The sequence below is a fragment of the Sarcophilus harrisii genome, chromosome 3 (assembly GCF_902635505.1).
Source record: "Sarcophilus harrisii chromosome 3, mSarHar1.11, whole genome shotgun sequence".
NCBI classification, from domain to species: domain Eukaryota; kingdom Metazoa; phylum Chordata; class Mammalia; order Dasyuromorphia; family Dasyuridae; genus Sarcophilus; species Sarcophilus harrisii.
The window spans coordinates 319,299-343,492 of NC_045428.1; the positions used below are offsets into that span (position 1 = coordinate 319,299).

The 24,194-nt window shown below is 57.4% G+C and overlaps 1 protein-coding gene across 2 annotated transcripts in view; it reads left to right on the plus strand.

The window, feature by feature from the left end:
* The window catches only part of WSCD1 (WSC domain containing 1), a 43,697-nt gene that overhangs the window by 3,967 nt on the left and 15,536 nt on the right, over window positions 1–24,194 (plus strand). Inside the window, exons 2-5 of one of the 2 annotated variants that reach the window (XM_031957340.1) lie at window positions 9,663–10,345; window positions 19,640–19,754; window positions 20,230–20,414; window positions 23,287–23,408. In XM_031957340.1, coding sequence (XP_031813200.1) covers window positions 9,901–10,345; window positions 19,640–19,754; window positions 20,230–20,414; window positions 23,287–23,408 — 867 coding nt within the window. In that variant the 5' untranslated portion in view covers window positions 9,663–9,900. Of the gene's footprint in view, window positions 1–9,488; window positions 10,346–19,639; window positions 19,755–20,229; window positions 20,415–23,286; window positions 23,409–24,194 lie in introns of those variants that run through there. The other variant, XM_031957341.1, reaches the window with a different exon arrangement.

Genomic DNA, 24,194 nt, shown 5'->3' on the forward strand with positions numbered 1-24,194 from the left:
GGTCGGCTAGCTGAGGCAGGGAGAGGGTTGCCAGCCTTCTCTGTCTCTGTAACTAGCTCTCAAAGGCTTTCCCATGGTCCCATAGAACTTGCTATTGTATCTCTAAGAGAGAAGGGGATCTTGGGTTGTGACAGTATATCTGCCATCCAAGAGGAGCTGTCAGTTTAGAGGAAGCCATGTGTGAGAGGCAAGGGGGAGGACAAGAGAACTTTTCTCCTGAGAGACTGACTGCATGGAGCGGTCTCCATGATTTTGGGATAGCTTTGGAGATGGTAAGAGGTGTTTGCATTGGCTGCTTGTTGTCCTTCGTGGTCAAGAAGGACCAAAGCGACCTCGCTGCATCGGGGTGGCCGTGTAGGGTGTCTAGCCGTGGCCATCCCACCCATGGGAGAGTGCTACTTATTACAATGTCAGTGAACTGTGTGGACACTTACAGAGGTTTACTGAAGCCTGCGAGCCCAGCTGAGATGGACATGCATGGAAACATATACACACGTGCATGCACAAACGCATCTCAGAGTGCACAAAATGTCCCAGATCTATTTGGTGAATTCTATCCTAGGAAAGGGAGAAGGCTGGGATGGGGGCTGGGAATCCGAGGGGGTCCTCAAGAGACCATGTGGCCCAGCCCCTTCCCCTGGAGAAATTGGGCCCAGAGGGGGTAGTAAATCTTTGACCAAATCGACCCAAACCCTCCAATCCCAAATCTCATGCTCCTTTTGCCTAGAACTTGAGAGTTCTAGGAGGGCAGAGCTGGACCCGGTCCCTGAGGGGTAGCCTGACTACTTGCACTCATTTTTAATGGGATGATAGATTCAGGGCTGGCAGGACCACCAGATGGTTTTTGGTACAGGAGAGGAAGCCCAAGCTCAGGATCATGGCACATCACAGTCCAGATTGGAATCCAGGGCTTCTGGTTTTATCTGCAGCACTTTGCTGTGATTCCAGGGAGACCATAGTGGTTCGGAGTTTTCCAAGGCTTGGCCGGCCCCACTTCCCAACTGTTCTCATAATAAATGTCCTGTAATATGAATTGAACCAGACTTTGGGTTGGAGAGCTCGTGTCCTGGCTCCTACACAGATTAATGAGGTGAGAGTTTGGGCCCGCCACTTGACCTCTATGGACCTCAGGGTCTGACTCTAGAAATGAGAATGAGAATACTTGTAGAGCTACGTCCGAGAAAGGTAGCGAGCAAGCATTTCTGCCGCGCCGTCTAGCTACACGCCAGGCTGAGGGCTGAGGGCTTTGACAAATAATATCTCATGGTCATCAAAGCTTGCCAAGAGCATTGAGGGAGAGGGAGAGCGCCAAGCCCTTTGTCAAATTTAAAGAAGGGCATGGGTTGTTGTTGTCACTGTCATGGCGGTCATCATCATCATTGTCATTGTCACTGTGGTCACTGTCATGTCTGATGTCATTGCTGTCGTTGTTGCTGTCATTATTGTTGTCATTGTTGTCATTGTCATGGCTGTTGTCATTGTCACTGTCATCACTGCCATTGTTGCTGTCATTACCATTGTCATTGTTGCCTTTGTCATTGTCACTGTCATCCCAATCACATCTGATGTTATTGTCATTGCTGTCATTATTGTTGTCATTGTCACTGTCATCACTGCCATTGTTGCTGTCATTACTGTTGCATTACATTGTCACTGTCATCCCAGTCATGTCTGATGTTATTGTCATTGCTGTCATTATTGTTGTCATTGCCACTGTCATCCTTGCCATTGTTGCCTTTGTCATTGTCAGTGTCATCCCTTTCATGTCTGAGGTTATTGTCATTGTCATTGCCATTGTCATCACTGCCATTGTTGCTGTCATTACTGTTGTCATTGTTGCCTTTGTCATTGCCGCTGTCATCCCAATCATGTCTGATGTTATTGTCATTGCTGTCATTATTGTTGTCATTGTCACTGTCATCCTTGCCATTGTTGCCTTTGTCATTGTCAGTGTCATCCCTGTCATGTCTGATGCTATTGTCATTGTCATTGCCTTGTCATCACTGCCATTGTTGCTGTCATTACTGTTGTCATTGTTGCCTTTGTCATTGCCGCTGTCATCCCAATCATGTCTGATGTTATTGTCATTGCTGTCATTATTGTTGTCATTGTCACTGTCATCCTTGCCATTGTTGCCTTTGTCATTGTCAGTGTCATCCCTGTCATGTCTGATGTTATTGTCATTGTTGTCATTGCTGTTGTTACTGTCATCCCTGCCACTGTTGCTGTCATTACCATTGTCATAGTTACCTTTTTCATTGTCACTGTCATCCCAGTCATGTCTGATGTTGTCATTGCTGTCATTATTGTTGTCATTGCCACTGTCATCCTTGCCATTGTTGCCTTTGTCATTGTCAGTGTCATCCCTTTCATGTCTGAGGTTATTGTCATTGTCATTGCCATTGTCATCACTGCCATTGTTGCTGTCATTACTGTTGTCATTGTTGCCTTTGTCATTGCCGCTGTCATCCCAATCATGTCTGATGTTATTGTCATTGCTGTCATTATTGTTGTCATTGTCACTGTCATCCTTGCCATTGTTGCCTTTGTCATTGTCAGTGTCATCCCTGTCATGTCTGATGTTATTGTCATTGTTGTCATTGCTGTTGTTACTTGTCATCACTGCCATTGTTGCTGTCATTACTGTTGTCATTGTTGCCTTTGTCATTGTCGCTGTCATCCCAGTCATGTCTGATGTTATTGTCACTGCTGTCATTATTGTTGTCATTGTCACTGTCATCCTTGCCATTGTTGCCTTTGTCATTGTCAGTGTCATCCCTTTCATGTCTGAGGTTATTGTCATTGTCATTGCCATTGTCATCACTGCCATTGTTGCTGTCATTACTGTTGTCATTGTTGCCTTTGTCATTGCCGCTGTCATCCCAATCATGTCTGATGTTATTGTCATCGCTGTCATTATTGTTGTCATTGTCACTATCATCCTTGCCATTGTCGCCTTTGTCATTGTCAGTGTCATCCCTGTCATGTCTGATGTTATTGTCATTGTTGTCATTGCTGTTGTTACTGTCATCCCTGCCACTGTTGCTGTCATTACTATTGTCATAGTTGCCTTTGTCATTGTCACTGTCATCCCAGTCATGTCTGATGTTATTGCCATTGCTGTCATTATTGTTGTCATTGTCAGTGTCATTGTCGCTGTCATCACTGCCACTGTTGTCATTCTTCACTGTACATGAAGCTTCTCTTCTTAGAGTCAGGGTCACCTCTGGACGCGAGGGCTGTGGCTCCCTTGGCTGCACCGAGAGCCAGTGCAGCCTTTCCAGGAACAGGGTGGGTTCTTCCTGGTCTCCTTTTTTGACACGGTTGCCACCCTGGCAGATTGGGGAAGGGGGTGCCACTGAGGTCCATTGCGTAGATTTTAGCAAAGCATCTGACAAACATATTGATGCTCTTTGTCTAGAAACTGGACCAAATGGTGATTGGACAGGTGCCAACCGAGCAGGTGCACTGGCTGTACCAGAAGAGTAGTCATCCATGGTGCCCAGGAATCTGTGCCCAGGCTTGTGCTGTCAAGCACTTGGATTCTGGTAGTGAGAACCAGGGCAGATCTTTTTTCTAGATTTAGCCCAGATAAGGTATCTCATGGATCTTTCCCTCTAGAAACCTGCTGGCCCTGGTGTGGAAGGAGGACTCAGAGACATGGAAGGTGAGGGCAGGAGGACATAGCCCTGGCACAGGACAATGGATTAACCCCTTTACTCTCTATCAGGACGGGAATAGTTACAGATGCCTGAAAGAGGTTCAGATGTTCCAACAAGGGAATAGCCACCATTTCATTGAGGCACTTGCTAGAGAAGAGACCCTGCCCCAGAACTAAAAAGCTCCTTTTTACCTCCTTCTCCTCTCTCTCCTCCTACCCCTAAACTGTCTGACCACTATAGCAGAGCTGGGGACCCAGCTTGGGGGCAGATTCTTAGATATTAGCCTCCTGCCAAAAGGACTTCATTTATGATGAAGAGCTCTCAGCCCAGCCCCAACCTCTCTTCCTCTAAAATGTTACCTTGGCCCTCTCAGGATTCATCCCTGGCCAGGGAGTGTTAGGGTCTTCCTGGCTCATCTCCACAATCAGACCATAGACTTCTTCACCTTGGAAGTACTTCTCAATGGACTACTTCTCACAGTGGACATGCCCTTTGCCTCTGAGCCCTGGCTTTCTGATGGACTGGACCCTCCCAGAACCTTTAATTCATTGAGCCCCAGACCAAAGGCTGCACTGATGACATCTCCACAGGGGAAGTGGTGCTTCCCTTCTTTTTTGGACTCAGTTTATGTATTGTCCTCCCTTTAGAATATAAGTCCCTGAGCAAGGACTCTTTCTGCCTCTGTCTGTATTCCCAGCGGATAGTACCTGGCATATCGATGGGGTTGAGTTTGGCAGCGATACTGGAGCGGTTGCCCATTTCCTTTTCCAACTCATCTTGCAGATGAGAAATCCAAGGCAAATAGGGTAATGTGACTTGCCCAGGGTCAGCGTCTGAAGGCACATCATCTTTCTGTTTCAAAGTCTGATGCCCTATTCACTTCTCCACCTGGCTGACTGAAGGCTCTGTATATCTAGCCCCAATCTCTGAATCACCAACCCCCTCTCTGGTGACCAAGAGCCATCAGCAACCTTCCAGTCATCCAGGTCCAAGACCTCCATTATTCTGCATCCAAACAAGATGACTCTTCCTCCACAACCCCTCTTCTGGCCATCCCCTTCTCTCTCCCTAGTTGACTCTACCCCCATAACCCCTCTTCTATTCATTTTCTTCTCTCTCCCTATTTTAGCCTTTTGTCACCTGTGACCTAGGAAATAATTGGCTTCCTTTCTCCCCATCTACTGTCCAGAGAGCCACCGGATCTTGCTAAAGCACCCCTGCTGAGGAAATGCCCATGATTCTCTGCTGCCTGTAGGACAGAACAAGATCCCTCAGCCGGGCACTAAAAACCTTCCCTTCCAATCTCTGGACTCATTGAACATTCTAAATCTCCACACAGTCCTCATTCCAGCCAACAGACTACCAGGCTGTTCCCCAGACTTGAGGGTCCAAATCTTGTGCCTCTGCACACCCCATCTCTAATGCACAGAATGCACCCTCTCCTCCTCATGGTCTCTGCAGCCTTTGCAGACCACCTCCTACAGACTGTCCTCCCTGATTCCTCCAAGTTTGGGATGGATGTCTTTCTTTTTTTCATAACTTTATTGTCCCATGTATAGTGCATGTGTCTATATATTGTCCCCTCCCCCACTCCACCCAAGATAATATTAGCTCTCTGGAAATGGGTTTGTTTTTTGGTTTTTTTCTCAGCATCCCAAAGGTCTAAATATCCTGGCACAAACTAGATGCCTGGGTTGCTTGGATTTCCTCTAGGTGACTTGGGCCAAGGTGACTTGGGTAGGTGGATGAAGTTGAGAATTCAGACAGAAAACACTCAGAACTCGCCTTCATTTCCCCTCCTCTCCCCTCTTCCCCTCTCCTCCTGCTTCCCTGTTCATATCATGAATGCAGCAGAGACCGATGGGCTGACCCACCAGGCTCTACTATCCTGGGTGCTGGGCAATCAGAGACCGATGGGCTGACCCACCAGGCTCTACGACCTTTAGGGGACCCTCTGCACAGGAGCCTCTGTTATGACTTTCCCCGGGGAGGAGGAGGGGATCTGACTGGGGGCTTCTTTCTAAGAACTCTCCCAGCTCAATGGCTGATGGATGTACTCTGCATCCAGTCTCAGCCCAGAGCTGGGAGAAGCCCAAGTGCCAGAGGAAGGGGAGCTGGCCTTGTGCCCAGCACTGAGACCCAACTTTCCTGGTCTTGCCATAGAGACCATATGGAGGGATCAAGAATTTGGCCATCAGAAAATTACACTTTTGGACAGCTCTCTAGTAGTGCCACTTTTCCTTTCCCCGGGCAAGGGGAGGGGTGGAGAGAGAGGGAGGAAGAGACAGAAATAGAGAGGGAGGGAGAGGGAGATAGTGAATCTTAAATGGGAGAGACCTTTAGAGTGAGAATAGCTCCCAGAGAAGGGAAGAGAAGGGACCCGAGTCACACAGCTGTGGTTCCCGGGCACTGGCCCTCCCTACTCCTGCCCCAGCCCCTGCAGTCCAGCCTTGCATTCAGCAAGGGCTCTGGCCATGGGGAGGGGAGGGCTGGCCCAGTCCTCGGGCTGATTTCATTAGTTTGGAGCAACATAAATTAAACAGGCAACAAGGGCATGGTTTTGCATCAGCAGATATTACCTCATGTCTGCCCTGTTCCTTATGTGTTTAATTCATTCATCCATAAAATGTGTGTCTGCTTTTCCAGACACTAGAGTCTCAGCTCATCCAAAACCAAGAGGTGCTGGGGGCCTTGGAGGGGGCAGCCTCTGTGCCCCAGGAAGGAGACTTAGAAGGACTGCCTTAGGTTAGGGGTGTGGTCCCTGACTTCCTCTCCAGCTTTAGGTCCAAGCCTCCAGGATTTGTTTTGGTTCTGGCTGTATCAACAAAATTTCCCTCATTTCAGTGCGGGGCCTGCTGGACAGGGACTGGATGGACCATCTTCACACAAGTCATGAGCCAGAAAAGGGCTGCTCTCCGTGCACAATGACCCTAAGCTCTGCCAGGGCAAGCCGGCCAGCCACAGTGACCGGTCTGGGCAGGTTAGGGCTTTGCCGAGCATTGGCGGGATCTCTGGGAGTCCGGGGGCTCCTGGGAAGAAGGGCCAGAAGCAGTTGCTTTGCCATTCTATAGGACTCCTGAGCCAGCAACTTTCCAGGAGGTGAGAGGCAAGAGAACAAGCAAAGCCTGAGGTTACTTGTTCCAAGTCTGGAATGATTTTTCAAGTCTCCTGCCTCTGGCTCTAAACAGATCATTTTACTCATGATGAAATCAGCTTGGAGGCGCTGAGTAACAGTCCCCGGGTCACACAGCTGGCAGGTGCTAGACTGAGACCATCCTAAGCAGGGACAGTCATCACCCCATGATAACATCTCTCTCTTTTTGAATGCAGGAAAGATTGCTTTTATATTCTTCCAAGAATGGGTGCCTAGGTTAGGAGACGGACATAGGAAACTCCAAAGGCAGCATTTGTATCCTGAAGCACAGGCCCCTCCCTGATTCCCCACTAACTGACTGTCCCAGAAGTTATACCATCTCTCCTGAAATAAGTGAAACAAGTGTGACTACCAAGCAGGATGACTGGAGGTCCCAAAGACTTGGGTATCCCTTGAGCCTTGACAGACGGGCTCCATACCTGTGGACCCAGCGTTCTGCCCTTCTGGAAGGGTGGGGTGCTGGTAAACATCTAATAACTGGTGCTCCAGAAAAAAGTACACATAACACGATTTTAGGTTTAATTTGAAATATTAATGTTTTCTACGTCATTTGCTTTAGATAATCAATGAAATAAAACCAAGTCCCAATTTGTAATACTGGTCAGTTTCTGAGGTGAAAATACTCTCACTGAAAATGTGACCGTCAGCTCTCCTGACCAGCCATGGCCCATCCCATAAGCACATGCATTTAGGGTTAGGCTTCTGACTTGGCCCTGTAGCCTTTACTCTTTCAAATCAGAAACTGAAGATTGACATAGATGCACCTTCAGCTAGCTTAGCTCACTTTTGGCTGGGGAAGGAGCCTTATTTCTCTCAATGAATCAAATAAACATCTATTAATGGCCGAGACAGTCCCTGCCCTCTGGACACTTACAGTCTGAGACGACATGCAAACACCTACAAACTAGCCGATCCGGGACAAATGGGAAATCGTTATGGGAGGGAAGGTGTTAGAATGTAGAGGGGTTGGGGAAGGGTTCTGGTAAAAGAGGGAATTATAGAAGGGGGAATTAAGAAGGGAGAATATCCCAGCCACAGAGATGGCCAGAGAACACTTTTGTTGTTTGCGTCTGACTCTTTGTGAGCCTGTTTGGGGTTTTTTTTGGCAAAGATCCTTGGATGCCATATCACTGCCTTTTCCAGCTCATCTTACAGATGAGGAAACTCAGGCAAACAGGGTGAAGTGACTGGGCCAGAGTCACAGAGCTAGGAAGTAGGTGAGGGCAGATTTGAACTCAGGTCTGCTCAGAATTAGGACTGGTGCCCCATCCACTTCATCCTAGCTGCTGATTCCTGGAGTGTCTTGTGTGTGGAGCAGCTCAGAGGCCAGGGTCACTCAAGATGCGAGGGGAGAAGGAGGAAGTAAGAAGCCTGGAAAGGGAGGAAGAAACTGGGTGACGAGGGGCTTTGGATGTCCAACAGACCATTTTGTATTTGCCCCTGACACAATCGGAGACACAGGAGTTTACTGAATAGGGACTAACCAGGTCACTTCAGCGGTTGGAGAATGGCTTGGACTGGGGTCCAAGATTTGGACTTGGGGGGGGGAGAGCAGGCAGCCCCCCCAACAGCTGTGGCAATGGCCTGAGGTGATGGGAGCTTGCGGCAGCATCGGGGCAGGGGCAGGGGAGAGAAGGGGTGCGTTGGAGAAATGCTCCAGTGGCACCGTGTTGGATGTGGGCCCTGAGAGGAGGCCGGGATGGTCCCGGGGTTCAAAGCCTGGGGATCTGGTAGGAGGTGGCGCCCTCTCTTCCCAGCTGGGAAGGTGTTGGGGGGAGAGGAAGTGAATGAGTTCTGTTTGGCCATGTCTACTGGACTTCCATCTTGAAGAGATTCGAGTTTGAGGGTGAGGAGAAACGAGAGAATCATCAGACTAGAGATGGGCATTCAGTCTGTGGGAGCTGATGATGTCACCAAGGATAGAGAAGATGGCCCAGGCCAGAGCCCTGAGGGAGAAGGGGGAGGGAAAGGGAGAGCAAAGAGGGAGGGAGGGAGGGAGGGAGGGAAAGAGAGGGGGGAGGAGAGAGAAGAAAGAGGAGGAGGAGAGGGAGAGAGGAGACAGGCAGGAAGGCCAGACGCCCTTGGCTCCTGCCTCCAGCATTGACTGGGGGTGACCCAGTGGCTCTCAGTCCCTTTCCTTCCTCTCTCCTCCCTTCCCAGACTAGGACTCTCTGCTGTCTCCTCTAAAGGAGGCTTAGGCTGACTCCGAAGGTTTAACAGGAAATCCAGGGGATGGGGAAGGGCGGATGCCCCCAGCCCCCCTCCCATGGCCTCCCCCGCCCGCCTCTTCACGCCCAAGGGAGCCGCGGCGCTCACATTAGCAGGCAGCGAGGGGCTGCCCACGTGAGGGGCACAGAGGCGCGATTGACCGGGAGACCCGGCCCCTGGCCCGGCCCCAGCTCTCATTAGTTACTGGCCGAAGGGTTAGTCACAGCTCACAGGAGCTTTTCTTCCCGGGACAATCCCCGCCCTGTGCAGAGGGCTCAGCCAAGGCGGAAGGCAGCTGAGGCCGCATCTGCCAGCCTTCCCAGAGGCACCGCCTCCCGGCCCGGCGCTCGGCCCTCTCCCCCACCCCCTCCCCAGCGTCCTCCTCATTAGAATACAGGTGCACTGGCCCAGCCTCGCGGCCCGGCCTGGCCTGGCGGCTCCCCCGCGCTCAGGCCGGGAAGGAGGAGGGACGGCCCTCCCTCCCCTCGTCCCCCTGCTGTTTGTCGCCAGTTCTGTCCCGAGTGAAGCCCGGGAAATAGAGCGCTTGGGAATAGCGCCGTCCGAAGCCCCAGGCTCCCGCTGCCTCCCCCCGCCCTCCCGCTCCCGCTGGCTCTGAGCCCCTCTCTCTGCCCCTCCAGGGTTCTGCCTAGCTCCAGGCTCCGGTGATGGAGCCGTCCCCGAGGCTGCTCCGGAGGCTTCCGCAGGCGCCGGGCTCCAGGGGCGTCGCAGCCAAGTTGTGATGGGAGCCGGATCCGCCCGCAAGCGGCAGCGGCAGCGAGGGGAGCTGAGGCCGCCCGGACCATGCGAGGCTGAGCCAGGGGCTGGAGGCGGCCCCCAGGCGGCCCGGATCCCACGGCCGCCGCCCCCAGCGAGGGAATGGCCAAACCCTTCTTCAGACTCCAGAAGCTCCTGCGGCGCACCCAGTTCCTGCTCTTCGTGGTCACGGCCGCCTACCTGATGGCGGGAAGCCTCCTGCTTCTGCAGCGATCCCGCCTGGCCCTGGCGCCCCAGGGGCCGCGGCCCGCGCCCAGCCCGCTGCAGGCTCTGCCCGTGGCGGCCGTGGCCCTGGGCGTCGGCCTCCTGGACGGCGGCCCCGGGCCTCCCGAAGGCCCCCGGCTGCTCCTGGGAGTGGACGTGCTTCGCCGGCCGCCGGGGGCCGAGCCCAGGCTGGGGCCCCGCTGGCTCATGGCCCGCAATTCGGAGCTCCGGCAGCTCCGGCGCCACAGGTTCCGTCACCTTGTGAGTGAGCGGGAAGGAGCTCGGGGCCCCGGGCCCCGAGCTGGAGACCCCAAGGCCCTGAAAGAGGCCGCCGTGAGCCAAGGTAAGCGGGGGGCGTCCGCTCGGGCCGTCAGCGTGTCCATGGTGTGCAAGGGCTGGGGCACCTGCACCCGAGAGCCCTCCCCTCGGAGCACCACGCGGGCCAGCCCATGGGGAGAGGGAGGGGCGGGAGGGCCAGTCATCCGACTCCATTGCTCTCGGCTCCTCCCATCTTGGGGGTCCCGCGCCTTGTGCCCCGCACTGTGCTCAGGGCTCGGTTCTCCACTTTCCGAGAAGGGCTGGACCGAGGCCCGAAGGTGGGCCTGTTTGCAGGGGGTGGGGAGGGTAGCCCGCTCGTGGTTCTGGGCAGTGACTTAACCATTTACCTCACTTTCCTCACCTGCAAAACCGGGGGTAATAGCGGCCCTTCCCTCCCTGGCAGAATTAATGAGATAATAGCGGTACAGCATTTAGCACAGTGTCTGGCACATAGTAGGTGCTTAATAAGTGCTCCTTCCCTTCCTCCCTCCTCCTCCTCCTGGCTGTGGGTACAGGGAAGCCCACCCTCAGACACCCTTAGGCTGGCCAAGGGCTGCCCTCCTGCCCTGGTAGGGGCGCTTCTGAATTCCCCTTCTTCCCTTGTGTATTTCTGGATCTGCCCATCCGGGGGTCTGCGCCAGGCTCCAGAAAAGCTGGGTTTTAGGGCAAAGAATGGTGAGGGGTGGAGGCCTTTTGCACGCCCTGAGCTCCCACCACCCAGGGCCCCCAGAGTCAGACCTGTTTGGTCCCATGGCAAATTCACTTTGGGGCTGGGGGGGGGACAGACCTCTGGGTGACATTGGGACACTTAACCCGGAGGCGAAGGCAGGTGGGCCTCTCTTGGGCCCTGCCCTGGTCCTCCCTGCCCCTTCCCCAGCAGTGGGCCTGGAACAGGACAGGGGGAGAGCCCAGTGTGGGTGGGGGCGACACAGGGGAGCCACTGAGTCACAAGCCTAGGACCTCTTGGGGCCACGCTGCTGCTCTGGGTGGTCTGGCTCATCTTGGCTTGTGTCCAGTGATGAGATGGGTAGGGAGGGCAGGGTGGCTGTGGCCCGGCCCCACGTGGGGGTAGAGGCCGGAGGTAGCTCTCCCTGCTCCAGACAGGCAGCATTCTGGGCCCAGACCTCTGAGTGTGGGGCTCAGGGTTGGGTTCTGCTGTGGGGAGATTAGTGCCTGGGGCCTGTCCCCGGGGGGAAGGGCAGAGCTGGGGGGTGGCTTAGGGAGGTCCTGCTGTAGGGAGGCCCTGGGGGGAGCAGAGCCCCCCTTGCTCTGATGGTCTGGTCAGTGGCCAACTGCATTAGGAGGACTCTGGGTGTGGGGCTCAGGGAGGTCCTGGTCTGAGACCTGGGAAATAAGCCCGCTTAGGCCAGGTTACCTCCCTCCGGGAGCCTCCTGGCAGGCAATGAGTGCCGAAGTCACCCCCCCCCCCCCAGGCCAGACTGTGGTTTCCAGAGCTTGCTTCTCTCTGAGGCTGGTCGGGAGGAGCTGCCCCAGCCTGGGAACGGCCCTCCCTCGCCAGCGCCCCATGAGAGCCCCATTGTCTGGGGCCGAGGCTCTTTGAAAAGGCATTTACATCTCCTTTTTCATGGTTACTTCGGGGGCTGGGGGAAACGAAGCCGCCAGAGCCCCTCGGTCAGCCACGGGGAGGAGGGGGAGGGGCTGTGTTCCCAGGACCCTGGGCTTTCAGACCCCGGCAGAGAGGAGGAAAGGGCTCCTCCTGGGGGGGACTCAGGGGACTGGCACTGCAGGGGAGCTGAAGCCTGAGATAGCCCTGGACTTTCCCTCCACCTCAGCCCAGCCAGGCCAGCAAGGCTGAATGAAGAGGGGCTTCTCCCCCGGGAGAGGCTGGAGCAGTTGGCCATGGCCTCCTCCAGCTCATGTGACAGATTAGGAAATTGAGGCAAGCATGGCTAAGTGTCTTGCCCAGGGCTACACAGCTAGTGTCTGAGGTTGAATTTGAACTCAGGGACATGGGTAAGGTTTCAAGCCCCAAATCCTCAGTTTTCCAGGGCAGATTTTGCTCCTGCTGAGATCCTGGCCTCCTCCCTTCTGTCTGACGCCAGATTGTGGTGGAATCTGCCCCCCCGCCCCCCCCCCCCCCGCTTAGCTTTGGTTTGTGTGCTGCACTTGCCCCTTTGAAATCGAAGCCCTTTGTCAGCCCGAGATGCGTCCCCCCACCCCTTTCTTCCCCATGGGACGTATCCAGTGACTGAGGGTTCTTCATCCCTGCAGGCCAGCCTTCTTGGGATCCGTCCTCTCCTAGACTATGTCATTTTTAGCAGCATCTGTCAGGGCCCATCACCTCTGGCAGAGGCCAAGGAGGAAGGAAACGAGGGAGGGAAGGAAGGAAAAGAGAGAGGGAAGGAAGGAAGGAAGGTTTAGAGGAGGGAGGGAAGGAAGGAAGGAAGGAAGGAAGGAAGGAAGGAAGGAAGGAAGGAAGGAAGGAAGGAAGGAAGGAAGGAAGGAAGCAGCAAAGGAAGGAGAGAGGGGAGAAATGAGGAAGGAAAGGAGCATGGGAAAATGGAGGGCAGCCAAACAGACTTTCCTAAAGCTCACACAAAGCACCATATAGATGGGAGCTGCTGCTGCTGCTGGAGTCTATCATGGCTCCTGGCGGCAGAGCCCCCAGGGCTGGACGCTGCCCCCTGGCCCGGGCAGTGATACCCTGGCAGCATTGAGCACACGCCCAGCCAGGAGGTGCTGGGAGCAGGACTTCCTCTGAACTAAAGGCTAGGGGGGTTCAGAGGCAAAACCCAATGTCTGCTGTGGAGGAGCTGTCCGGCTAACCGAGTGTGTAGCTAGAGGATGGAGGGCAGGGAAAGGAGGAGACATTTGTAGTCCTCACTATGTCCCAGAACTGTAACACAGGATGGCCCCTTAGGGGGTGCCCAGGTGCCCAGGGAGCCAGGTCTAGAGTTCAGATCTGTGATCAAATGTAGCCTCACACACTGACTAGTGTGACCCTGGCTGGGCAAGTCACTTCACCCTGTTTGCTTCAGTTTCCTCCTCTGTCAAATAAGGACCCTGGAGAAGGAGGTGGTAAACCACTTCAGTATCTTTGCCAAGAAAACCCAAAAGGGGGATCCCAAAAAGGGGGCTATGACAGAAATGATTGAACAGCAGGAGCCCTTTCCTGTTCTGAGTGTCCGGGAACTCTGGAGTGGTTTACCTGCCAGGTCCCTTTCGAGTCTGAGTTCTGTCCACTAAGCTTCTCTGCCAGAGCTCAGGCCTTGGGCTGTGCTGGGGGAGGATGAGCCCCGGCCAGGACTTCCTCTAGGCCCACTCTCCCCTTCTCACCTCCCCCCCAGGACCACCTTCTCCTCCCCACCAGGACCACCCTCCCCTTCTCCCCCCCCAGAAGCCTTGCCCCAGGGCACCTCCCTGGCCTTGTACATGCCTGGGGCCAACAAGGCAGAGAGCAGGGTCAGCTTCCCCCTCAGACAGAGACAGGGATTCTCCGGAGCCCGCCAGAGGCCATCCGGGTAAGGGCAGGAAGGTGGAAGAGCTACCTCATCGAGGGAAGGGCTCTCCCGAACTGGAGGGCAGGGATCCATGTTCCCTACTCAGTACATTACAATCCAATTCAACAGACAATTCTTGTCTTCTGTGTGCACAGAGAGCTTATGTTGTGCTGGGGAGCGAGTGAATACAGAAATTTCAGAATGGAGGGGGGCTCAGGAGCTGGAGGGGGTTCAGGAGCTATTGGGGGCTAGGGGGAGGGGCGGGAGGGGTTCAAGCGGGGGGGCCCAGGGAGCCGGAAGGGGCCCAGGAGCTGGAGGGGGCCGGAGCGGGGGGCCTGGGGTGGAGCCGGGAAGGGGGCCCAGGAGCTGGAGGGGGCCCAGAGCTGAAGGGGCCCAGGAGCTGAGCATGACAGGGGGGGAAAGCGGGCTTAGGGATGGTGGCCAGGAACGGGCTGAAGGACGAGGAGTCTGCAAAGGTCTTCAGGGCTCCAATGCCAGGCTTTGAACGCCAGGACAAAGCAGGAGGAGGGAAGGAGGCTCAGCTGCTGTCTCAGGACTCGTCATTCGTGGGGAGCCGCCGGGCTCTGCAGCCTCTGCCACCCCCAGAAGTGGCCCTCAGACAAGTGACAAGTCAAGTTCTAGAATCCTCTGTGAGGGGAGCTGGCCAGGGCTCTCATTCCCAGGATGGCATGGGATGATGGCACGGGCCGGCTCCCCGAGCAGGGTCCACGCATCTGCAGGAAGGGGTCCCGGCTCTCCGCCCCGGGCCGGCCCAGCAGCTCAGTCGGACTTCGGGACTTAAGGCCTGCGCCGGACAAAGCAGATGCACCAGGAATCCTGCGCGGTTAGCTAAGGACGGCCGCCCAAACGGGTCCAGAGATTGCTTCCTGGCTCGCCTCCTGCCTCCTCAACTCCCGCTTTCAGCTCCATTTCCCAGATGAGGAAACTGAGACCGGCAGAGAGAGTCCCGGGGGAGGCACGCGCCTGGGAGGGCTGGGAAAGGCTCCTCGACCGAGGGGGGTGCGGTTAGCTAAGGGTGAAGGAGCCCAGGGCCGAGATTGGGAGATCGCAGCCGACCCGCAGAGTGCTGGAGCAAGCGAAGGGGGGAAGCCGGCGGCCTTGGGGCGAGAGCTGGGGCTGCCATGAGAGGGGGCGGGTCAAGTCGTCCAGGCAATCAGAGGCAGGCGAGAGCACTGGGAACAGAAGGCCGGGCCCTCCACTGGGGAGGGGGCTTTGGGCCACTGCGGGCCTCCTGGGGGGTTGCAGGTGCGGGGAGAGGCTTTTGCGCTGGGGAGGGGCAAGGGGGGAGAGAGGGAGGGGTAAGGGGAGAGGGAATAAGGGGACGAGGAGATGGCGCGGCAGGAGGCTAGAAGCAGCAGAGACTGGGGCGTCTCTGGGAACCCCCTTCCTTCTAGGGAAAGCGCTGGGGAGGGGGAGGGCCCGGCGCGAGGGGCAGGGGCGGCGGCGTCGCCGGGCCAGCGGAGGACTCGAATTCTAGGCCGGCCCCAGGCTTTCCTCCCGCTCCGTTCACAGCCCCGCGAGGGGGGGCAGATGGCCGGAGGGGTCCGAGGCTGGAACTTGGCAGGGACACCCGAAGTCGGGGGAGAATGCCGGGGTCTCCAGGGGGTCCAGATAGGGAGGGAGGAGAGCGGCGCTGGGGCCAGGAATGGCCTGGGAGGGTGCGTGGCGGAGGGGAGGGGGGACACAGAGTGACCTTTTGGGGCCGGGGCATGTGGGGAGGAGGTGGGGGAAGGGAGCGAGTTGGAGGGGCATCTGTCTGCGCTGACGTCCCCAGGGTGGGCGCCGGAGCGGGGAGGGGAGCCGAGCTGGCCACTGGTCAGTGGGGAAGCGGCGGGACCGCTTTTGGTGCGTGTGGGGGCCTTTTCCAACCCGGACACGGTAACCAGGCCCAGCTGATGCTGTGGTAGTTAATAAGGATATAAGTTAGCATTTATATAGCGCCTGCTGTGTGCCAGACACCGTGGCTCTAAGTGCTTCCCGATGGTCTCATTGGATTCTGGGAGGGAGGTGATTGCACAAATGAGGAAACTGAGGCAAATAGCGCTAAGTGACTTCTTCAAGCTAGTGTCTGAGGCTGGATTTGAACTCAGGTCCTTCTGACTCCAGGCCTAGTACTCCACCCCTCCTCTCCCGCAACAGCACCCTGGACACACGTCCCAGGCTCCCTCAAGCCTTATTGGCTGGTGGTCTCCCTGAAGCTCAGCTTGGGAACAGTAACAGTGCAGCCAGCCGGAGGGAATCAAGGGAGATGTTGGGGCAAAGGCAGGGCTGGACCCACTCAGCTCTTTGGGTTCCCTTCGGCCTGATGCCTTCTAACCCTGGATGTTCTTAGACCAGCTGCCCACCCCCCTCACCCACAGCCCCCCCTTTTCCCTCATCCCAGCCCTCCTCTCCTCCCTCATCCCAGCCCCCTCACCCTCCTCCCTCATCCCAACCCCCACCCCCCCTCATCCCCAGCCCCCTCACCCTCTTCCCTCATCCCAGCCCCCTCACCCTCCTCCCTCATCCCCAGCCCCCATACCCTTTTCCCTTATCCCAGCCCCCTCACCCTCTTCCCTTATCCCAGCCCCCTTACCCTCCTCCCTCATCCCCAGCCCCCACCTCCTCTCCTCCCCAGCCCCCACCCCCTCTTCCCTCATCCCAGCCCCCTCACCCTCCTCCCTCATCCCAAAGCCCCCCTCACCCTCCCCTCATCCCAACCCCCCTCACCCTCCTCCCTCATCCCCAACCCCTCACCCCTTTCCCTTCCCCATCCTCCCAGCCCCTCCCATTACCCCAATCCCTTTCATCGCCGCCCATCTAACTTTTTCAGGAACCACCCTCCCAACCCCTTCTCCTTGGCCCCTGCCTGGCTCATGTCCAGGGGTAAAGGAAGGGAAGGCCGGGTCTCTCTAAAACCCTGGGGCCCAATTTCATTTTAAATGGGCGGCCAACTGGCAACCTTGTCTTCCCAATCCCTGTTGGGATGGGCTCATTCTCCCTCCGAGTGAATCACGGAAAATTCTTGGCACAGGATAGGCTTGACCGGCAGTGCAGAGCGGCCCTCCTGACCCCTACCCGGGCCTGGGTGGAGAGCCTGGGGTACACGGGAGACTTCCGGCCAAGGGGGTTCGTCTCCAGTCTCAGACCTGCCTGCTGGACAGATTGTGGGTGGAGGCCCGCTGAGACCCCAAGGCCCGTTGGTCTGCTGGAGGTTTGCAGCCATGAGCCAGAGTCCGGGTGGGGCCGCCCAGGCAGAGAGATGACCCACACACAAGGAGGGGAGCCAAGCAGGAGCGTGCAGACAAAGCTGGCCTTTCTTTCGTGCTGGGCAGCCGCCATCTTCCCAAAAGGGAGGCTCGGAGGGGAGACTGTGCCCACCACGGCCAGCTTCATGACTCCCTGGAAAGCGGCCACAGCGGGACAGGAGGCTTCCCTGGAGCTTCACTTCTATTGACGGTAGTTTTCAGGGACGCACCGATGTTTCCCACCTGGGGAATGCTCTCGTCCCTGTGTGGCCATCTGGATGGTCCAGGAGCACCCCGGTTATCTGTGTTAAGGCCCTCGGGCCCGCTGCATCCCAGCACTCCCTCCCAGGCAGCCCGCCTGAAGCCTCCCATGGCCCCTCACTGGGGCCCTGCCCCGGAAGCAGCCGCTGGACCCCCAGCAAGAAGAGGAGCTCAGCCCGAGATGGCCCCGTTCTGCAGGATGGCAGAATCCCAGGGCCTGGAGAGGCCTTCGAGGCTGCCCAGTCCAAGTGCTCGGCCAAGAAGCTGAACCGTGGCCACTGAGCTATGGCCCTGGAGGACGAGTGTCCACTTTGGGCTTTCCAGTGGCCGAGTCCTTTGGCAGCCGGCGCACACAGCTGCCCCTCCGTGCCCACGGCCGTCGCGCCCAACCTGGCCACCCTCACAGGACCGTGGGATTGAGCGCTGGACCCTCAGCCCTTTGCACCCAGTTATCCCTTCCAGTGTCCCGGTTCTGCTGCTTCTGGCCAGTCAGAACCAGTCCCATCTCCTCCCAGTGACTGCCCTTCACACATGACCACAGCGCTCCTCCCCCTTCCCACCCCGGCCCCTTTTCTCCTCCCTGGCCCTAGGACCTTGCAGTTCTCCCGGTGTCCGTTGCGCCCAGACCAGGAGCCCCCACTTGCACCCCGGAGCTCCCGCTGCCCCCCTGCCGGGAGTTTTCCGAGTGCGTGGCCTCCCGAAACAGCCTCCCCCTGGGCCTTAGGATTCCCTGTAAGTTGCCTCAGCTTATACCCATTTTCATGACTGTTGACCAATCGATCTACATTTATTAAGCACCACATATGTGCCAGGCACGGAGCTAAGTGCTGAGGACAGTCCCTGTCCTTAAGGGGCATACTTCTAGGAGGAGACAAACGGAACTTGCTGTGGCTGTCACCTTCCTCCCTTCCCAGCTCTCTGGGGCTGGATTCTTCCCCAGATCTGGGACCATTTGTGCAGGTGGCTGTGGGGACGCTCGGGGGACTGCCAAGATCTCCCAGCTCCCTCCGCTCCCCCGCCAGGACTCTTGTGGGCGGCCGCCCCTCTCCGTAGGTGGTCTCTGGCTCCAGCCCTCAGATTCCCAGGAAAATCCCTTTTCATCTGCGTTTCCCCCAGCCCCAAGCTCCCAAGGAGAGAAAGAAGAAAAACTTCCCGGGAGTAATGATCGAAAGGGTGGGTACGGGCCAGCACCCGGGCCCCTCCCCCCACCGAGATTTAACCTTCCCAGAGCCTATGGAGTGGACCGGAGATAGGGGCCAGAACTGCCCCTCCCCCCAGTGGAGCACCCCCTCCCTACCCCCCGCCCTGGCCCTGCCAGGCCGGAACTCGGCTCCTCTGAGGCCCATCGCTGGCGAAAACTTCCACTGGGCGCCCGGATGCTTCCCGACACCCCGCGGGGCTGCAGCGGCGCCCCAGCCCTTTCTGGGGAGCCGTCCCAACAAGCACGATGTTGCTTCCTGGAGGAACCACTTATTTTAAAGCAAACATTTCCAGGATCCGGCAGCTGCTCGCTGGGTTTCCTTCTTGGGCTGTTAAGCCAGCCAGACGGTTTCCAACATTTCCTCCCTTTCCTCTCCTGAACAGAAGCCACCCCACGGGGAGCCCTCGCCAACGGGGCGCCCGGGCCAAGCTCCCTAGAAAAGCCGGGGTGCCACCTGGGGGACGGAAGCGCACACTCGGAGGATCGGGGCTGGGAGACGAGCCGCAGGGTGTCCCGGGACCGCTTTCCAGCCTGACACCCCCCCCCCCAAACAACGGGCCGGGTGCAAAACGGGCCTCTCCCTCAAAAAGGCAGAAGTCCCTTCCCAGCAGGGGCAGCTCACCTCCACCTCAGCCCCCTTTGCCCCGAGGGCTTCACAGTTTAAAGTTCAGAAGAAGCAACTTTGGGGGAAACTGGAGCAAACCGACCTCCCCGAGTCCCGGTGCCCCAGGCTGCTCCGTGGCACTGGGCCCCGTGGCAGAATGCCAGCTTGGGGGGGGCGGACTGCTCCCGCCCCAGTGGGCGTCACGCCACTCCCACCCTATTGGGGAGGGGCCGCTGTGCGGGGGCGCCCCAGGGGGACACGGGTTCGAATTCTGTAATTGCGCTGGGACGGTTCTCAATAATCCCTTTGATGTTTGGGGGCCCTTGAGGGTCTGCTCCATCACTTTCCAGCCCTGTGCTGGGACGGGAAGCTAAGGATTCTGGGGCAGCTGGGCCGGGGGCCAGAGCAGGTGCAGATATCAGGGGCCAGGGTGCAGACGCTACAGAGTGGGCTCCTGGCCTCCCTCCGCTGGGGGCCAAGCTCACTCGCCAGCTAGCCCCCCCTCCTCTTAGGGGCCCCCCTGACCTCTCACCCACCCCCACAGGCTCCTACATGGGCTGCTTCATTGACAGTGTCCAGGACAGGACCCTGAAGGGAGCTGTGTTCTATGACTTGAGGAAGATGACAGTGGCTAACTGTCAGGAAGCCTGTGCTGAGCGGTGAGTGGGGAGGGGGGGCTGCTGGGGAGAGGTGCAGGCAGCGGGCGCCACCCATCCTCCCCTTTCCCCCCACCCCAGCCACCTCTCCTGGGCCTGAGAGTCAGAGGAAGAGCCCCCAGCACGGCCTGGAGGAAGGGGGCGCAGCATAAGGCACATGCCCCGGCTTTGATGTCCGTGTGTCCAATGTGGGTTTGTGTGTCCCACATGGTGACCACTTGTATCCACACATGGTCCATGGGGCTGGGAGTGGCCACTGCCACTGGGGGGGCATGCCCTGGGGTCTCCCTCTGAGGCTCCACCTCTCCTTCTGTCCAGCCTGACCCTGCCCCCAGCACCCCCCTCCTCAGCCCTGCCCCTGCCTCTGCTGGGAGCCTTTCCAAGAAGCCCCCCCCCCCGTGATCGTCTCTGGTGCTAGGACCCCTCCCGGCATGCACCCCGCCCCACGAAGCCCCTTGACCTACCCTCTGTCCCCCAGGTCCTACATCTACGCAGGCCTCCAGTACGGCACCGAGTGTTACTGTGGGAACCGGCTCCCCAAGAGGAGCTCCAAGGCGGAGGAGTGCAACCGGGAGTGTCGGGGGGAGAAGGGCTCTGTGTGTGGGGGGCTCAACCGGCTATCCATCTACCACGTCGGGGAGCTCTCTCTCAGCTCCGCCAAACGTAAGTGCCGGGGCCCATCTGGAGCCCAGAGACCCTCTTGTGTGCCCAACCCCAGCGGGTCTGCCAGTGAGGGGATGGAAGAGGAGGAGGAGGAGGAGGAGAAGGAGGCCTTGGCCCTGCCCTGGGGAGGAGGCTTCCCAAGGAACAGAAGGGGGCTGCCTGAGCCGTGGAGGATCTGGATGTTCACATCCCTGGGAGGGCTCCTCCTGATGCAGGGGCAGCGAGTGCCAGGGTCGGCTAAGGTTCCCCCCAGGGCCCAGCCGGCCTCCAGATGGCCGTGCCCACTGAGGGGGTTGGCTGTCATTCGCCAATCGGGGATTGATCCCGTCATTAACAGCATGTATAAGAAAACACCATGGCACAAGGCGTGGGTGGGGGCTGTGGAGGCTCAGAGCCCTAGAGACGGAGAGCCACAGCTGGGGAGGGGACTGAAGAGGCTTCATGGGAGGAGCAGGGGAGGACAGAACCAAGGCTGGAAATCATGAGGGCAAGGGTTAGGAGGGCCTGGGTCTCCTCTTCTTGCCTGCCTCTCTGAGCTCCCTCCAGCAGAGCCCACCCCCAGCAGCTCCTGGTGTTGTCTCTAACCCCCCCAGCCCAGCAGAGCCCCCTCCCTCAGCTGCTCCCCGGGCTGTCTCTCTACCTCCTCGCCCCCCTCCCCCCAGATCAACCAGATGAGGCTTTTCCCTTCAGGATATAACAGTTTTGTATCCACTTGCTCCACTTGCTCCTGAGCTGAAAGTTTTTCTGTGCCTTCAGCCTCCCCCACAGCCCCCCCACTTCCTCCTCCAGCCCAGCCCTTCTCTTCTCCCTCTCCAGGAGACCCCTGATGGGTAGGGGCTGCCCAGCCGCCTGGCCCTGGAGGTTCCATCCCTGCCCCCTTTCCTGTTGACGGTGGAGAAAGGATTTGTGGTTGCCATAGCAACCTGCGGGCCCTGGCTCTCCAGCGAGCTCTGGCCCTGGCGTTACCCTCCGAGCCGGAATCCCGTCACTGGCCTGAGAGGCAAAGCCCGGCCTAGGTTAAGGGGGCCACCTGGCCCCTCCTTGCTTTCGGAGGTCGGGATCTGTGGGCTCCCTCGCTCACCCCTTTTAGCAACAGAGAAAAGCTTAGAACCTGGCAGCTACCGGGCGTGTATTAAACGCCAGCTGGGCATCGGGCGTGGGTGACACGGCTCCCTCAAGGAGCCTCCACTTAAACAGGAGCCACCCTCCCTGCGCAAGCAGCATAGGCTAAAGCAGAGAGGAGACGCCGAGGGCAGGGGCCAAGAGCTCCCTGAGAAAGGGGACCGTCCTCTTGGTGTCCCCACTCAGCAGAGTTAGCAGCCAGCAAATATTTGTTCACTCATTCATTCATTCACTCACTCATTCATTCATCCATTCATTCGCTCACTCATTCATCCATTCACTAACTCACTCACCCATTTTTCTATTCATTGGCTTGCTCAGTCCTTCCTTCCAGGGCTCTCTCTGTCAAGCTCTGGAGAAGCAGGGCTGGGGGAGGAGGACCTGGAGTTAAATCCTAGTCCTACCACTTATTAGCCATGTGCCTGAACCCATACTTTACCTCTGTTCTTATGGGTACAGAGGAGGCAGCTGGACTCAGTAGCTGGAAGGTCCCTCCTGGCCAGAACAGAATCCCTGAGCATAGGGACCCTTGTCCCAGAGACATGGCTGCCCCTAGGCCATTGGGGTCTGCAGCCCCTGTTTGTGGGGTGCTCCTTCCTCACCTTCTTGAGGGGGCCTGGGAGCTGTCTAGCTATTCTGTGGAGGCGGGGAGCTGTCCATTCTGTTCTGTGTGGGCCTGGGAGCTGTCCAGCCTGTCCCATGGGGGTCCAGGAGCTGTCCAGCCTGCCCCAGAGCCATGGGTTTCCAAGCACAGCTTTGCTGTTATCCAGCTCTGGGGGACAGCTTAGCCCTTCACCAGGACTCCCTCTTGCCTAGCCTTGTGCAGGGAGGTCTGATCAAAGCAGAAATGCCAAGTGAGGCGTGGCACAGAGACCCAAGGGGCTGCCTGGAGCTCTGGCATGAGCAGGAGCACAAATACCCAGCCAGTCGTTAAATACAGGAAGCTCGAGGGGTACGGGAATCAGCAAAGGCTTCAGGAGGAAGGCTGGCCTCTGAACTGCATAATAAAGGAAGGGGGAAGGCAGAGACACCGACAGAGAAAGGAGAGAGACAGAGAGAGGAGACACACAGGAAAACAGAGAAAGAAGGATAGAAGGAGAAAGAGAGAAAGAGGGGAGAAAGAAAAGAAAGGGAGGAAGAGAGGGAATGGAAGAGAGCAGAGAGAGGAGAGAAAGAGGGAAGGAGAGGAGAAGAGAAGGAGAGGGAGGGTAAGGGGAGGGAAGAAGAGAGAAAATAAAAATGGGAAAAAGGAAAAAGGAGGGACTCCGTGGTGTCCGGGCCTTCTGGTCTGATGCCCCTTCCATGGATCTGGAACTAGGATGGCACAGCTACAGCTGTCCCAGGATTGAATAATTTGACCCAGCACAACGTGGAAGTTGCCCTAAATGCAGCCTCCTGGGGGCAGTGGTGCAGCCCACCTGAGCAGGGCAGAAGTGCTGCCAGGACGGTGGGCACGCCTCCACTTTCTTGACCCTGTTCTCTTGGCTCATATCCTGCCTGGACCATGGGCCACAGGCCTCTCATTAGCTCCCCCAGGCCAGCTCTCTCTTTCCTCACCTGGGGACTCAGCTGTTTTGGGGTCACCCCCCCCCCACTCTCACACCAATCCTGACCATCCAAATGTTTCATCTGGATAGGGGATGAGCTAGGCCGGGATCTTCTCTGCGGCAGCCTCCTCTCCCCCTCCATGTTCCCCTACCCCAGCACTGCCCTCACTGCTCTAAGGAAAACCTTGTTGCTGTCCCCACAGGAAGGACGGTCACCTATCGGGGATGTTTCCGAGTGCCTGGGAACCTCACTGACACCTTGGCCAACTCCTTAACCCAGCCCAACCTGACAGTGGAGATGTGCTCACAGCTTTGCTCCAATAAAGTAAGAGCATCCCATGCTCCTTGGCCTTCCTCTCCCTCCTTCTCCTCCTCCTCTTCCTCCTCCTCTTCCTCCTCCTCCTCTTCCTCCTCCTCCTCCTCCTCCTCCTTCTCCTCCTCCTCCTCCTTCTCCTCCTCCTCTTCCTTCTCTTCCTCCTCCTCTTCTTCCTCTTCTTCCTCCTTCTCTTCTCCCTCCTCCTCCTCTCACCCTCCCCTTCTGCTTCTCCTGCTGCTGCTGCCACCCACACTCCCAGTGCATGGAGGGGAGAGTGGGCAGCCACTCTCAGCATTAAGGAAGGGGCTTAAGGGTAGAAAATGAGGTGCATGTGAGTGCTGTGTAGACACACTAGATCCTCATCTCTCCCAGGGAGAGTCCAGCTCCTCTAGGCTCAGGGTCCATGTTTTAACTGCTTCTATCCAGCTGAGGGCTGGGCTGGGCTGGGAAGCCCATGGACAGGGCTCAGATGTTGGCTTGTGGGGCAGCAGATGGCCAAGGCCATTAGTGCTGACCCTATAATTAACTCGGCTCTGCTTCTGTGGATGGTCTCTTCAGACCCTCTCAATGACCCCTATGGATCAGAGGTGTCCCCTCGGCTCAGAGCTCACAATCTGTGATCCTGCAGCAGGGGGATTTCTATCCCACAGACATCCAAAGATTGGGGCAATGATGGCTGGGCCCATCAGAGCAGGGGTCTTAGGATGCACAGGCATCTCCCCCAGTCTCTTGGTTGGGAAGGACTGTCTTTGTGGTGCTTTGGGGGGGTTCAAAAATGAGCTATAAATATTTGTG